Raw genomic sequence first — 15,520 nt, 5'->3', positions numbered from 1 at the left:
TTTCCTCACACAGCCCCAACCCTAACCCCTAAGCCTTCACATTCACCTATCCCACTACTCTAACCACAAATACCAGACCCCAGCCTCAGAATTGTAATCTGTAACCTGTAAATCTAACCTCTAAAGTTAAACCTAGGCCTAGTCCTAAATGTGTCTTCATGTGACTCCTAACTCATTAGCCCCAGTCCTGGCCCAACCCTGGCAGTAACCCCAACCTACCTCTTCCGGCTCAACCTGATCCCAACTCTCACTTGCCTTTGTCTACCTCGTCACAACCATGACGTGCCGGCTGTGTTCTGGCATCGAGCTCCCGGCGCTCGGTGACAGCAGACTCTCCATATTCTTGTTGCGTGCTTTGCTCCCCACAGGTCCATGCTCACAGCGTCTCAGTTCTTCAAAGAGAGCATTTCCTGGTGTCCTGTCTTTCACTATTTATACCAGTGAGACAGCTGTGCATATAGTTTGGCTCATTTAATAATTATTTTCTTCTTTTGCTGTTTTTATCGTCTCATTTCTTTTGGAGTTCAACAAATTTATTTTGATTTGTGTAAATGCGCTGTCCCTTTTCTGCTTGGGGTCATAGAGTTTGCATGTTTTCTGGGTAGGAATCTCGTTATTAGCTCTTTAAATTCTATTTTCCGCCCTCTGGAACGTTATTAGTGCAAGACTTGCTTTGCACCTGTCTGCCACGCTGGCCGGTGAACTCCGGGAGGGCGGCTCTGCTTTGCTCTCGGCGGCAGCCCTGAGCGCTGGGAGGACTGGCGGGCTTGGCGCTCACCTGCTCTGCTGCACAGGAACGCATCTGGGCCGGACGTGCGCTGGGGACCGTGCGGAGGGAGCGCTAGGCCCCCTGCTAATTCTGGCTGGGTCATGGCTGTCTTGATTCTTGGTTAATAACAAACGTCGACAGGTAGAGATTAGCTCAAACTCACCCCATCTGAGAACTGCAAACTTTAGAAATTGCCGTGATACAGGGAGATCTGATTAGCTCTCTGGGAGCAGGGAGGGCCTGGGGGGTTGCCATGGTAAGGGTAAACAGCCTGGGCCGCTCGGGAGCGCATGGAATTTCGGGCGAGAAGATTTTAAACTAAGGGACCGCCGTGGGGCTCTGGGGGCCCGCTGGCTCCGTGGCTTCCTGCCCCGTGGGTGCCCGCACGGTGCTGCTGCAGGCGCCAGCGTTTCCCGGGGGGCGGTGTTTTAGGTGACGTGCCCCGCGGCAGCGCCCGGCGTCGGCAGGGTTCTCCGCGCGCTGAAGGGAGCAGGCTCCGAGGCAGAAGCCTGCCGCTCGTCCCACGTCGCGCAGCCCTTCTCTCTTACGCCGTCTCCGTTTGTGCGCCGACGCCGTGGAAGCGGGAGAGTTAACACGGACGGGGAAACACGAGGGGCACTCGGGTGTTAAGGACACCGGCCTTGGTTTCGAGGCTCCGGGGTTACAGCCGGAACTCCGGGGCTGCGCTTTGGCCCCGACGGACGGACCTGAGGGACTGATTCAGGCGGAAAGCTGTTATTCCAACACTTTGAAGCTTTTGAATAGAGGCTCCTTTATCAACAAACCTTTGCCTCAGGCATTTTGCCTCAAGGCTGGCGGCGGGGCCGCAACTGCCGTTCGGTAACAGCCTCTCCTGTTCCCTCAGCTGGTGTCCCACGCCCTCACTCGGGGTGCAGCCCCCAAGTCTGAGGCCCGCTGGCCCCCAAGGGTGCGTGGCGCCGCGGGGTGGGACGTCCCTGGCTCGGTGCGGCCCCCGCCCACCCCGAATCCAGCCTCTGGGAGCCCCCGGCCCTCCCGCCGGCACCGCGCTAGCCAGCCGCGCCCCGCGGGGTCCTTCAGGCCTCCGGCCGGGCAGCCCGCGCCGCGGTCCTTGCGCGCTTGCGCAGCAGCTCCGGCGACGCGCCCGAGGGGGAGGGGGCGTGCGGCGCCGCGTGAGTCCCGCGGCCCAGCGGCTGCAGGCTCGGGAGGGCCCGCGGCGTCCCTGCTGCGCGGCTCCGCCGGGGAGGACGCAGCCGCGGGGTGGCGGGTGGAGGCGCGGCGCCGGCGCCGGACAGCGGTCCCCAGACTTGCTGCCCCCAAATATTGGTTGAACGAAAGCGGCCTGTGGGTCACGGGAGCGGCGACCAACCTCTGCCGGTGCTCGGGCCTCCCGCCGTGGTTGGCAGCCGGGGAGCTGCGGGGCCGTCGTCCTCTGGCAGCCTCCAGCTTCAGTGTCTCCGGGCACAACCACATGCTGGCCTCACCTCCCCCCCGATGGCTTCAGTGGTCTCCAGGGTGACGCGCCCACCCGGGGGCGGAGGGGATCCCCGCTCCCCCATCATCTCCACGGGGCTCGCTGGGGCTCACGGGGCCCAGAGCAGCCGTGCCGCTTGCGCCTGCAGGGCTCGGCTGATGGCCCACGCCCACTGGGGGCCTAGCCTGCCTTCCCCAGCCTTCCAACCAGCTAGTCACCACCATGGGCTTTCGGAAGGGTCCCCATGTTCACTTCTCCTTGTGGTTATGCCTCAGTACAAGGGTCAGCTTTAGCCAAACCCCTTTGACCCCTGATGTGTCCTCTTCTCTGCCCAATGACCCCCACCCGCGCAGCTCTGGGGCGGACACGGCCGCATCCCCGCGCTGCATTTGAAGTGCAGCCCGTCTCTCTCCCCCGTGCAGTGGGCCCTGCGCCAGTGACGGAGACAGCCCCACCCACGAATAAAGTCTTACTGTGCTTTATTGAATGTGTCATCGAAAATTTTTATTCTGCCTCTTCCAGGAGCCCTGTGAATAAAGAAAAAGATGCCGTGACAGTATATTTAGGAATGAATGACCTCATCCACTTGCGGGCCCCATCCCTGCTTGTGGAATCATCCCAGGTCTTCGGTTCACAAGCCGTCTCCGCAGCTGCGAAGCAGAAAACGGTCAATGTAAACCGGCTGCGCCTGGCTCCCTGGGGAACAGGATACAGACGCGAGTCACGTTCCGTGGCGTCGTCGTGCCTTCTGTGCGGAGTGGGAACAATAAAGCGGCATCGGCCCACTCGAGATAGTATTAGGTATATAACACAAAGCGGAGTCACTTACGTTAACCGCAACGGCGGCCAGTCAGCTGAGACACTGTGGTTCGGGAGGGAAACGACCTAAATCACCCATGACATGTCTGGCAAGGGGGCAATAATTCAGGTATCTGCACAGGGGGTCACAACAGACATGTCTGCAGAGCGGGACCACCCATAGACAGTCTCTGGGGAAATCCCCCCTTTGCCGGCAGGGGTGCCGAGACACTCGAGAGCAAGGAGGATGCAAGGTTTGACGGAGGCAGGCTGCAGACCACTGCTGAGACAGCGAGCTCCGCACCCACACGCTGCTCTACGTGACGCTGGCCTCTCGTGGCATCACCCACCCGAGGCTCTGCCATACTGCATTCCCTCGCCCACCAGGCTGCCTTCCAGACCTTCAGACTGAGACTCCGGGGCTCGGGTTCGTCGTCCCCCGATTCTCCCGTGTGATGTCACTACTGATTGTTTCTACGTGATTAGTATTGTTATTACGTTCGAATGGCGATGGAATACATTTGCGTTAATAAAAGCCGGATGAACCTGCATTACTAAAGTCCGAGTGAGTGGCACAGTCACCTAGATCGGCTCCCTGTTATTTCTCCCCGCCGGTGTCACCTGTAGGACAGGATCTCCGTGCTTTCGGTTCTTATGGCCGGGACCACAGGACCCGCCCGGGGACTCAAGGCTGACTTCCTGCAAGGATTACGTCGCGAGGGGAACGCTCGCGACACTTTCACGGGCGCTTCAGGCTTCAGCACAGACCACTCGGGCCTTGCTGAGGTCGTCGGCCCCTTCTAGGTCCTTCCAGGTGCAGGAGCCGCAGGCGCTCCGACTCGCCGCCGCCGGGACACAGCGCGTCCCGCCACGAAGCTGCGTCGCGCCCCCGCACTCGCAGGACGCCTGTCTCCTGCGCGGAAAACAGGTTTTTGACTTAAACCGTTTCAACTTGTCGGTGGACTAAATGCTTTCACAACTCCGAGCTCTTGCCTCGAAATGTCGTAAACATTTAAACTGAAGTCGGGAGGAAGGAGCTCGGTTGCTACGGGGCAAAGCAGCTCCAACCGACGCAGCCGTGCGGACTGCAGGTGCGCTGGGTGCAAGGAGGGCCCCCCCCCCCGCCCGGCGAACGGACCGGGGGCGGGGCAGGAGGCTCAGGCCCCGCCCTCGGACACGCCCCACGGCGCCTCCTCAGCAACTCACAGCTGCCGCGCCCGGACCCGCCCCCGGAAGCCCCGCCCCCCGCCCGCCGCACCGTCTCCGCCCCGCCTTCTCAGGCCGAGGCCCCGCCCACTGCGTCACTTCCTGTGGGCTCGGAAGGGGATGTCGCCGAGTGATGGTCGCGTTCGGTGAGTGAACTCCGTCCTCTGTCCTTTAAATGCGGCGTCTGCGGCCTCCGCCCCCAAGCGTCCTCCACAGCCGAGTCCGGGGCTCCTTACGGGTGTCCCAGGCCCCGCACGCGCCCGTCCCGCCCGCGGAGAGGCCCCGCTGCCCCGAGAGGCACGGAGGCCGAGCGCTCGGGCGCCGCATCGAGTCCTTTTCGGGTCCCGTCCCGGTCCCTCAGCGGCCACCCCCACACCGCGCGGTGTCCAGACCCCACTGCGGACGTGACCCCTTGCCCCGCAGGGCAGACCCAGGACTCCACGCTGTCCCGCTGTCCGTCCCGGGCCAGGGGAGTGGCGTCGCCCTCTTGGGACACCGCTGTCCTTCTGTCCCCAACCCGTCCCCCTGGCTGTGCGTGCCAGGTTCTGTTCACAGATGCGGTGTCCACCGGGGAAGGCAGAGGGCAGCTTGATTCCGTCCCTGTGCGTGTCGACCTGCGGTGGGGAGGATGGGGAGAAAAAGGGGAGCAAGCGGGAAAAACATGGTGGGGTGCGAGGGTGATCGAGGGTTTATAAAGGGTGACATTGAGGGTGGGAGGTGAGCACAGTGACACTGAGAAGTGACCAGTAGGGGATTGGGCGCTATGGCGATGCAAGCACCCGGGTGGCACGTTCTGGACACGGAGCAGGGAATGGAGTTGTAAAGACTTGACGTCTGTGCAGATCTAGGGTTCCTGCCCTTTGCGTGAGTTGGGGTATGATCGCTGGATCAAGAGACGGTGCTCGTCCTATTGTATTACATTCTTGAAAGATGACCGCCCCCTCCCCACATACAGAACCGCAAAGAAGTTCTCATCCACCAACTCGAGGGGTTCCCTCTCCTTCACCTAGAACTTCATATATGTTCATGTATGTATATGAGTCTATATATATAAGCATACACAAACATATATTTGTAGGTGTATCTGCAGGGACAGTTGTACATTCTATGATGTTAAACCTAGGAAATCTGTCTACTTACATAATATATCTACTTGGTAGGAACTAAGTCATCTTTGAAAAGTGAGGAGCGTGTGACAGTGTGTAAATTTGAAGGCATGTGCATACACATATTTGGGGACCGTGGAAGGAAAGCAGGTTAATTACCAAGATATGATACTTCAAAGCCACTGTGAGGTCTGATTCCTGGGCTGTCAGGTACAGTCACAAAACAGGCAGACATTCGGGGACACCTTCTGTAGGGGATCTTCTTCAGCAGACACCGTTAATACTCAGTAGGATATAGGAAGTAATGTTTCTCTTGGAAAACACCTATTGAGGTGTGTGCCCGGTTAATGAAATGCATAGCTGAGCAGTCGGGATGAGGAGGTTGGGGGTGGATGTTTGGGAATTGGGGCGATGCCACGGTTCCCCTGTGGTATAGAATGTGTGTATGGAGAATGATTTGTGGTGAAAGAGCGAGAAGGAGAATACGTTGCAAAAGCAGAGTGGAGCCTCTGAATCTTAATGTTTGAAGTCCTATTCCACAAAACGTCCATGTGTGCTGTGTGACCCTTAAACAATTTGAGCTTAGATGGCAGCTGGAGGCACATTCACATTTTACCTATGTCACTCACTCATGTGTGCTAACATGCAGTGTATGTGCTTGTACGAATGTGCTTTTGTCACATTAACACAGTTTTCTGACGTCTGGTCATGTCAGGTGGGGGCCAGCGGCAGGAGATGTTAGGACTGGATTGAGGCCCCTGGCAGCTGGATGGAGTTGGAGAGATGTGGCTTGTGTGCAAACTAAGAATAATTAACCTGAGCGATGTCCCCGTGGTCTCTGGAGGAAGAGACACGACACGTGTGGCTCCAGTCAGGGATCAAGAGGGAATTGAGCAGTTCCGGGCGCTGTGGGAGAACTAGGTGGTAGTGCTGCAGGTTTGCACATCTTCTCTAAGGTGGAGGTAGGTGTACGTATTGTCGTTGGCACACCCCTCGTCACCCACCTCCTAACCCTGGGAGACTGGAACTCTCCCACCGTGTCTCAGCAAGCACTGCCTGTTTCTGCTGGTTGGGCTGGGGGCTACTTCCAGGTGCGCCACTGGGGCTTCGTGACCGTGGGGTCAGAGATGGTGGATAACCGGGGTCTCATGGCTTCCTTCTCCTTCCCCAGCTTGGCCTCCTGTGTAGCGAAAACGCGGAAGACCGTTGGCGGCTGAGCTGGTGACGATGGAGTCACGGGTGAGATTTCCTGCTGCCCGTCTGTCGGTGTGTTTCTCCTACAGGCACTGATGTTCTGTGTGCGCACAGGATGTTTTTCAAGCTTCAGTTGAGCTTTCTGTGCTTCAGCTGAGTTTCTCCAGAGCTCTGGAGGGGTCATGTCGGGTCTAGGACTCATTAAATGGCAATCTCTTTCCTGATGTTACACCAACATACTCCAGTCTCCTTAATGCTGTGTCCTTGCAGAAGAGATGAGAAAGGTTTCCTTTTTCTCATCTAATCCATAGCCTTGTTATCAAAAAAAAAGTTACACATTAACCGTATTAACTATAATGGCCTTAGGGTTAAGGAAGAAGCTAAATATCATAGCCGGAAAGGGAGGCAGGTGTTGCCACAACTGAGCTCTGTCACGCCAGCGTCACAGGTGCCGGGGGGAGTGCAGATTGGTGTTGAGCTGAAACCCATAACGATTATTCCAGAGAACAATGAGCAGTCATCGTTTATTTTTGCGAATGTCGAGCCTCTTAAAGTTTTGATAGCCTGTTTTGGTGCTTTTCGAAATCTAGAAAGGAAAACTAAAATTCTCATTACCCATGTCCCAAAGCGTGAATTTTCTCTGTGTGATTTCCCCTTTCTCCAAATCTGATTACGTGGAAGCAGTGCACAGGGAGCATTGTCACCTTCCTTTGGTTGAGACTCGGGAAGAGTGTAGGAGGTAGGGGAAAACTTCAGGCCCGGTGGAAACTTTTCCTGAACAGAAGAGGCCAGAGTAACCCAGCGGCTCCAGGTACGCTTGAACGGATAGGCGGGGAGAAGAAACAAAGGGGCCATGAAAACGATGCTTGGGGGTCTGGAACAGTTGCCAAGGGAGGGCTCAGACCACGGGAAGGGTCAGGGTACTGCTGTCCTTCAGCACACGGTCTCCAGTCTCTGGCTTGTGCTGCGGAACCACTTACGTTTATAGTTTATAACGAACATCTCACTTGTATGGAGGTGACAGGCTTCGCATGCTGGTCCCGACTCCTCTCTGAATTGTGTTCAGTTCTGCAGAATTCCGGACGTTGCTTCAATATGTTCCATCCTTTCTGACTACATTGTATTCAGTGTTTTTTGCTGGAGTGTTATCACTTTACATGTGCTCACTGGGTCTTTACAAGTTCATAACAGCCCTTAAACAGGTTTTTTGTTGAGGACACGAGCCTGACGAAGGAGACGGATCAAGCCTTAGTCGTGGTTCAAAACTGGCAGGTGCTGGACACTGCGTTCCTTGTGATGACTTTGTAGGTTTTCTTAAAATTGGTGGAGAAGAGTGTTTTAATTATAAGTATCTGGTGCTAATTTTGTAATCCTGATCTGGACTCATAATTACAAGCTTAATGGGATCCGGGTTATATGACACCCAACCTCCTGTGACATTTCTTTATAATGAAGTTTTATATCTTTAGTGCATTGTCTCTGTGGGCGCATCTGAAAGTCAGGTGTCCGGGTCAGCAATGAGAGTGACGTGACTGCACCGAGAACTCTCTGACCTTTCGGTGCCCTGCTCCACCACCTCAGGACTGTTCCCTACCTGTGCCGTCCTCACCAGAGGCGGGCAGGCAGTGCCCTTTCTGAAGCCACATCCCCGCTCTTTCAGGAAGCTGTGTCCTTCGAGGATGTAGCCGTGGACTTCACCCAGGAGGAGTGGGCCCTGCTGGACACATCCCAGAGAAAACTGTTCACAGATGTGATGCTGGAGAGCATCAGTCATCTGGTCGCGATTGGTGAGTCTCTTACTATGTGTGGTTGGATAGATCTGTTCACTAATTCAGTCACCAGTATGGCAGCAGGCATTCCCATTTCTAATTCCAAACTTTGTCCTGATTATTTCATGCCTTACAGCAATTTCCTATACTTTTTAGTTATATTCAGTTTGTAATCCCACTACAGTGTAATTGTCCCAAAACCATGTTGTGTCTTCCTCGCTACTCAATTTCCAACACTCAAACGATCGTGGAAACTCACTATTTTGGAATGGATAAATACATTTAATAATTAAAAAAAAATTATTTTGCTGCAGGGACTGTGACTAGATTAGTACACAGTAAAAAAAATAATAAGACTTTTGTTTTCCACATAGAACGTAGCTTTTTTTTCCTGGTAGGGGTTGTATTTATGGGATATTTTTGGCTATAGTAGTAAAACAGTGTGAAAACTTGTGCTTCTTCACTTAATGAAAATATTGATGGCTCTGCAGTCTCTCTGAACTTGGGCATGGGCATCAGCAATGATAGGTCCTTAGTATTTCTGGGAACAAGTCCAAGAGCCGTCATTTTGCTGGTGAAAGAGCTGTCCATGCTGTTTTCAGCACAGTCTTCCCTGGGCTGACCTTCAAAGGCGAACTTACCATTTCTCATCAGTTGACCCAGTATTGATGATCAAGGACTTATTACCATGCAACTAAAGTCCACATGTCGTTTCCCTACAAACAGGCAATTGGCTCTACCAGTCGGATGTGATTTCCCATCTGACGGAGGGAGAGCAACTTTCAGGAGAGGGGAGTGGCGCTCTGCAAGGCCAGGGTGCAGGTGAGTGCCCACAGCTGTGCTTCAGGCGGAGAAGGGAAGGGGACTGCTCAGGGAGGCAGGGGGCTCTAGGAATGATTCCATGAAGATTTTTCAGTTTGCTCATGTTTTCTAAATTATAGGAGACAGATTCTTCAGATCTGGTTGAACCTTGCAGGTATTCACTTCTATTCAAGAGTCTTGTTATCTTGGTTTTAGGGAGGGTTATATTCAGGTACTCATTGGAGTTCTCTGTTTACCCTCACCGCCCTTCCCCCAGATTTCCACAGTTGTCATTGAGCCGTGTAACTGCACCCTCACCGCCCACACCACCCTGGAGCACTCTGTGCTTTCATGGTTGACAGCAAGGCCATCTGTGATATCTGTTGTAGAAACCTCGATATTGGGCAGATAGCCAACAATAACCTTAAACATGATATTCAGATTGTGTCCTTCATCACTGCTTCCCTCGGGTTTGATGGAGCCCTGAATGTTGATCTTACAGAAGTCCAGACCGCTCTGGTGCCGTATCCCAGAATTTCTTCCCTATGGCCACCTATTCCCCTGTCCTCTCTGCTGAGCAAGCCTACCATGTACAGCTTTTGGTAGCAGAGATCACCGATGTGGGCTTTGAGCCACCCACCAGGTGGTGGAATGTGTCCCTTGCCGAGCCACACTAAATGCCTGGCTTGCCGCCTGTTCTCCATTGGTGACGTAGTTTCCAAAGACTTCAGTGCTGCCCTTGGCACCGTCAAGTCCAAGTGCACATCCACTTTGTAGACTGGGGCCCCACTGGCCGCACAGTTGGCGATGATGACCGGCCTCCCACTGTGGGGGCTGGTGGCCAAAGCACAGCGAGCTGTGCCTGCGGAGCAATGCCACTGCTGTTGCTGGGGCCTGGGCTTTCCAGACGCAAGTTTGACTGCTGTTTGCCCAGCGAGCCTTTGTCCACGGGCGTATGGGAGCGGGTGTGTAGGAAGGAGAGCTTTCTGCAGCTGTGCAGACATGGCTGTCTTTCAGAAGGGCTGTGAGGAGGTTGGAGCACATGGTGCTGATGATGAGGATGGTGGTGAAGAGTATAACCTCCTTACTGTCGTTTTACAGTCTGTTGTTTGGGTCTGTCTTTATTTCGTTCTTTGTGAAACTGTCTATCGTCTCCGTGGGTTTTCCATAAAAACAAAGTTTTTTTTTTTTTTTAATAATTCACCAAATGTCTTTTTTCATGTACCTATTCAGTATAGACTTTCTGTCTTTTCCTCACCAAGTGGCTAACCTCATTATGTTTTCCTCATATTCTTGTTCAGAAAGTGTTAATTGCTGCTGGTGTAACGTATTTTTTCTGAAAGTATTCCTTAATTTAACATTCTTTACCATTCATATGTTAATCTTTGAAACATACTCAAATGGGCATTAGGTCTCTTCACCATTTTAATTCCCATAATAATGCAGGTCTGTTTCTTTCCAGTCATTTCAGAAAGGAGAGATCATTTTATAAAACAAGAAATATCCACTCAACATTTCTACAAGGACACATCTCTAATCTGTTCCATGGTAAGCTTTATGTGTGTGATCCTGTTCTCCCATGTAACAGTCTTGGAATTGAATAAGTTGTAAATTTGGCACAATTATATGAATATTTAGAGTTTTGATCAAGTCTCTTACAGTAGAAAGTTTTGGTTAGTTCAGTTTTAGCAAAGAAAGTTTACTTAAAATCAAAACTATAACCTGAGATCTTATCAACAATTGCATAAAATGGCTTCTGTACTCAATGTTTGAAACATAATGTCTACAAATTAATCACATGTCTGCTGTTGGGATGTGAGAAAAGAGAAAATTTTTATGTATGTGGGAGAGTGATACCCCACGTTTCTGTAAATAATAGGGACAATTTCAACTGGAATCTACCACTGTATGGTTACTATACAATTTATATGTAGAAAAATTAATGAAGCAGTCGTTAAATGTGGCTAAACCTTTAACATTGTCTTATTTCCTTTCAAGAGGCAGAGATTTCACACTCAAGATGATCCTTTTGAATTTAATAATTTGGGAGACAATTTTAAAGAAAGCTTGATATTGACTCAGTGTATGATACCTCACATGGGAAAGAAATCCTATATCCTGCAAGAATTTAGAAAAGTCATCACTTACTTTAATCAGCACAAAAAAATTGTGACTAGAAATAAATTGTATGAATGTCACCGTGGGAGTGCTTTGATTTCACACTCTGTCATTAGACAACATAGTAATACTCACAATGGAGAGAAAACATGTGAATGCCACATATGTGGGAAAGCCTTCAGTAACAGCTCTAACCGTAGACGACATGAAATCATTCACACTGGTGAGAAGCGACATGGATGTCATCTGTGTGGAAAGGCCTTCACTCATTGTTCTGACCTTAGAAAACATGAGAAAACTCACTTTGGAGAGAAGCCATATGGGTGTCATCTGTGTGGGAAAGCCTTCAATAAAAGTTATAACCTTAGAAGACATGAAGTAATTCACACTCGGAAGAAACCACATGGATGTCACCTGTGTGGGAAGGCCTTCACTCAATATTCTGACTGTAGGAAACATGAAAGAACTCACTTTGGCGAGAAACCTTATGGGTGTCATCTGTGTGGGAAAGCCTTCAGTAAAACTTCTTACCTTAGACAACATGAGAGAACTCACAATCGAGAGAAACCACATGAATGTCCTTCATGTGGGAAGGCCTTCACTCACTGTTCCCACCTTAGAAAACATGAGAGAACTCACACCGGAGAGAAACCCTACAAATGTCATCAGTGTGGAAAAGCCTTCTCTGATTCTTCTGTCCTTAGACGACATGAGAGAACTCATACTGGAGAGAAACCCTATGAATGTCATTCATGTTGGAAAGCCTTTGCTGATTCTTCTGTTCTTAAACGACACGAGCGAACTCACACTGGCGAGAAGCCGTATGAATGTTACCTATGTGGTAAAGCCTTCAATCACTCTTCTGTCCTTAAACGACATGAGAGGACTCACACTGGTGAGAAGCCCTATGAATGCAATGTATGTGGGAAAGCCTTCAATAGAAGCTGTAACTTTGGACTGCATAAGAGAATTCACACTGGAGAGAAACCATACAAATGTTATCTGTGTGGAAAAGCCTTCAGTAAATATTTCAATCTCAGACAACATGGGAGAACACACACTATAAGGGTCATAAATGTGGAAGACTCACCACCCATAGTTTCAAACGTTAAACCCTCCTGAGGACTCACAGAAAGGAAAAGAAGCTGTGTTTGCAAACAGGAAAAGCTGTTATTCATCCTTACTTCATTCAGTCAAAGTTAACTCAACATGGAGAGAATCTGTAGTATAGCATCTACTTGACAGACTTTAGGCAATGCACTGGCCTGGTAGATATCAAACTATAATGCAAAGAATGTATGAGAATCTTTATACACAGTTCTGTTAAAATGGAGAGATCGGAGGCTGGGCTGCGTGGATGGCGTTAGAGGGGCAGGGCGCTGGCTGTGTGGCAGGGGTTGCGGTGCGGGCGGCTGGGCTGGGGCAGTACCCTGGGGAGTCGGTGCTGCTGAATGGGTGGCTGCAGTGGGGCGTGGGTGGGAGGGCCGGCAGTGGGCTGGTGGGGGCCTGCAGGCCCCTGCTGTGGTAGGATCTGGGCTCCAGCCCTAAGGACTGGCTGTAACCATTGTCACCATGTACACGGTGGTGGCCGCTGTGGCAGGGATTCTCGGCTGCTGTGTGATGTACCCCATTGAGCGCCTCAAGGTGAGACTCAGAACGGCCCCTTATTTGACCTCAGGCTGACCTGACCCCCGGGTCCTGTCCGAGGGTGGCATTCCAGCTGAGAGCCAGAGCCAAACATGAGTTTTCCTGCCTCCTGCCCCCACCGCACCGTGTGACCTGTGTTCCATACAAGCAAGGTCTCAGCGGGGAGCTGATCCCGGTCAGGAACCAGGGCCCTTTTCTAACCGGCAGTGAGACCTGAATCAAAACTCCTGAGTGAAGACCCTTCAGCAGTAGGGTGCATGGGGTGAGAGCACGTTGCTGACGCCAGCCTGGCGAAGGGCAAGGCAGCTGGCATGGGTTGACCCTCGGTGGCTGGAGATGGTCTCTGGGCAAGTGTTTTTACAAGCTCCTTGCTGTGTCTCCCCTGGGAAGTGACGGAGCAGGAACCAGAATCTGGGATCTCTCAGCTAGATGACAGACCGAGTTGTTAATCTAACCGATGAGTGATTGAGGCGGAAATGGAGAAAAGACATGCCACGGAAACCCTATGTATGCGGTCAGTGTAGAAATAACTTGGTTTATCACTTATCCTTTGAACAAATTAGTCAGCTGCACAGGAGAGACGTTCTCGGTCTGTAATCGTGCACTTACTCATGGTGTGCGCTAGAAACTGTACTGCCAGTGAACTGCTGAAACCAGAAATCAGTGGGAAAAGTCCACTGCCGGGGGGCAAAGCCTCTTGAAGATGAGCAGATAATCTGTGCTAAAAGTTATTCTTTGGAAAAAGGTAAAATGTTGTTTGTATCAATAGAGCAACACTTGTAAAACAGGTGAGGATTCATTCTGTACTGAACTGGGGTCGTAAGGAAGAAATGTTTTCTGTGACTTCTCATTACCCAGTCAGCACTGCTTACCTCACACTGAGAGAGTGGATGAACCTCCAGGTGAATTTTGTGTTAGAAATCGTGGATCGGAAGGAAATTCTGGAACTATTGAGCATATGATTCAGCAAAACATTCGGAATTTTACCAAAGTGTTGTTATGGGAAACTTAGGATAAAATGCACAATTCTGAAGTACTTGGCAGTGTTGGGTGTATAATTCTAGGACAAATTATTAATAAGGTCTAACTAAGATACTTATTACTGAGAAAATGCAAGCATCTTTCATGGATAAAATTACACAAGCTGGTTAAATTTTATTTTTTTTACACTGGTTCCAACATGTATTTGTGTGAGTTATAAAATATTAAATTTTAACTAAAACATACAGGATACATAACCATGTTCTAAATCTAATATTAGTGTTATATTGAGTGAAATATTTTAAATAAAAAATGACATCTCTTTAATATATAAAATGTTTAAATCAGAATTTTAGCAAAATGACTATCTAGGAATAAGTATCCACAACCAACCATAGGGAGTCACATTAAAACCTTAATGCTTTTTCGTGGGGACCCTGTTTAATTATCTGCACTTTCCTAATGAGATCTTTTGCTGATGCGATTGTAGCAAACACCCACATACAGATCCACATGGCAATGTTGGACCTGCCAGCCCATTTGGAAGCCAGCATCTGCGTGGCTCCTTCACCATGTATGTCTGAGGCGTGAGATGCTCCTGTATCTATCATAGCCCACATGGGCACAGCCGGGTGTGTCAGCAGTTATATGGTCAGAGGCTTTGTGAGCATCACGTGATCTGCACACAGTTTTGGTTCCTTGATGTTTCCTGACTTAGAGGTTCTCCACCTGTATGGCCGCTGGAAGTACATGTTTAGTGTGTGATGTCTGCATCTAGATGTGGAAGCTGGCTCTGGGGCCAGCCTGTGCCTGCAGCCCGTGGGGACAGTGCATATCCCCATTGGCAGGGGACACAGGAGATCCTGGGCCTTCTGCCAAGGACATAGAACGTTTCAGTTGCTGAAGTGCAACCTTAGTGACAGTTTCTCTGTCATTTTACTTGCCGATTTGCTGAGAGCATCACGAGGTTAAATATCCCCCCATGACTGTTGTCACATTTGCCACTGGATTCAGCAACGCTTTTGTGGTGACTTCATACGGCCTAATTATGGTGCTGACTTAATATGTTTAAACTTAGACCTGTGCCAATAAATGAAGCTATGTTTTTATGCTGGTAAAATTCATCCAGCAGACATCGTGGCCTGTGTGATAAACTTTAGGAACCTTTCCAGAATGCCGCTGTCAATGTGCCACCAAGTTCCATCATTAGGGACATTAAGTACCTGACCCGCTTCAACCTTCTCAGCGCGTCATCAGGCTGGAGTCTCAGGGCAGCTGCAGCCCCTGCACTTGATCAGCGTGTCTGAAAGCTCTGCCTGGTGATGCCGATGAGAACTGTTACTAATACAAAATTACATATGATATCTAAGAACAAGATCATTACGTCAGGACAGTAACATGTCATGTGCATGCATCATGTGTATGAACTGGACCCTAGCATCCCAGCAGGTCTGGTGCTTCCTTGCTGCCACATGCATACCCTCCATCCCAGAGTTACAGGATCTCCATCAGTGACAGTCTGGGCTTTCATTTTTTCATTCATGGCATTTCTCTTCTACAAAACATGAAACAAGCTAACTTTTTCTCTTTCAAGCATGTATTAGTTTTCCACTTCACTGTGTCTGTTCCTGCAGACTGCAGGAGGGTGCCATTGGCGGGACATGAAGTGGCGGTGCAC

At 50.7% G+C, this 15,520-nt stretch overlaps 1 protein-coding gene across 4 annotated transcripts; it reads left to right on the top strand.

Annotated features, from left to right (window-relative positions):
- The first annotated feature begins 4,289 nt into the window (after positions 1-4,289).
- Positions 4,290-13,897, top strand: LOC149996658 (zinc finger protein 705A-like). Of its 4 annotated transcripts, XM_090258743.1 has the most exons (7): positions 4,290-4,372; positions 6,504-6,571; positions 8,187-8,313; positions 9,022-9,117; positions 9,237-9,271; positions 10,559-10,644; positions 11,097-11,147. In XM_090258743.1, exons 2-5 carry the CDS (start codon positions 6,560-6,562, stop codon positions 9,260-9,262), a joined length of 261 nt encoding a protein of 86 aa, XP_090114869.1. In that variant the 5' UTR covers positions 4,290-4,372; positions 6,504-6,559; the 3' UTR covers positions 9,263-9,271; positions 10,559-10,644; positions 11,097-11,147. The 4 variants fall into 4 exon arrangements, with proteins under 4 accessions (XP_090114869.1, XP_090114865.1, XP_090114867.1 ...); XM_090258739.1 differs by lacking the exon at positions 6,504-6,571 and having other exon boundaries at positions 11,095-13,897; XM_090258741.1 differs by lacking the exon at positions 9,237-9,271 and having other exon boundaries at positions 11,095-13,897.
- Positions 13,898-15,520: the final 1,623 nt, after the last annotated feature.

This window comes from Furipterus horrens, unplaced genomic scaffold (assembly GCF_987537825.1).
Source record: "Furipterus horrens unplaced genomic scaffold, mFurHor1.1.pri manual_scaffold_12, whole genome shotgun sequence".
Lineage (NCBI taxonomy): Eukaryota > Metazoa > Chordata > Mammalia > Chiroptera > Furipteridae > Furipterus > Furipterus horrens.
The sequence above is the reverse complement of the archived record's forward strand: the minus strand, read 5'-3'. Positions and strand labels throughout refer to the sequence as shown.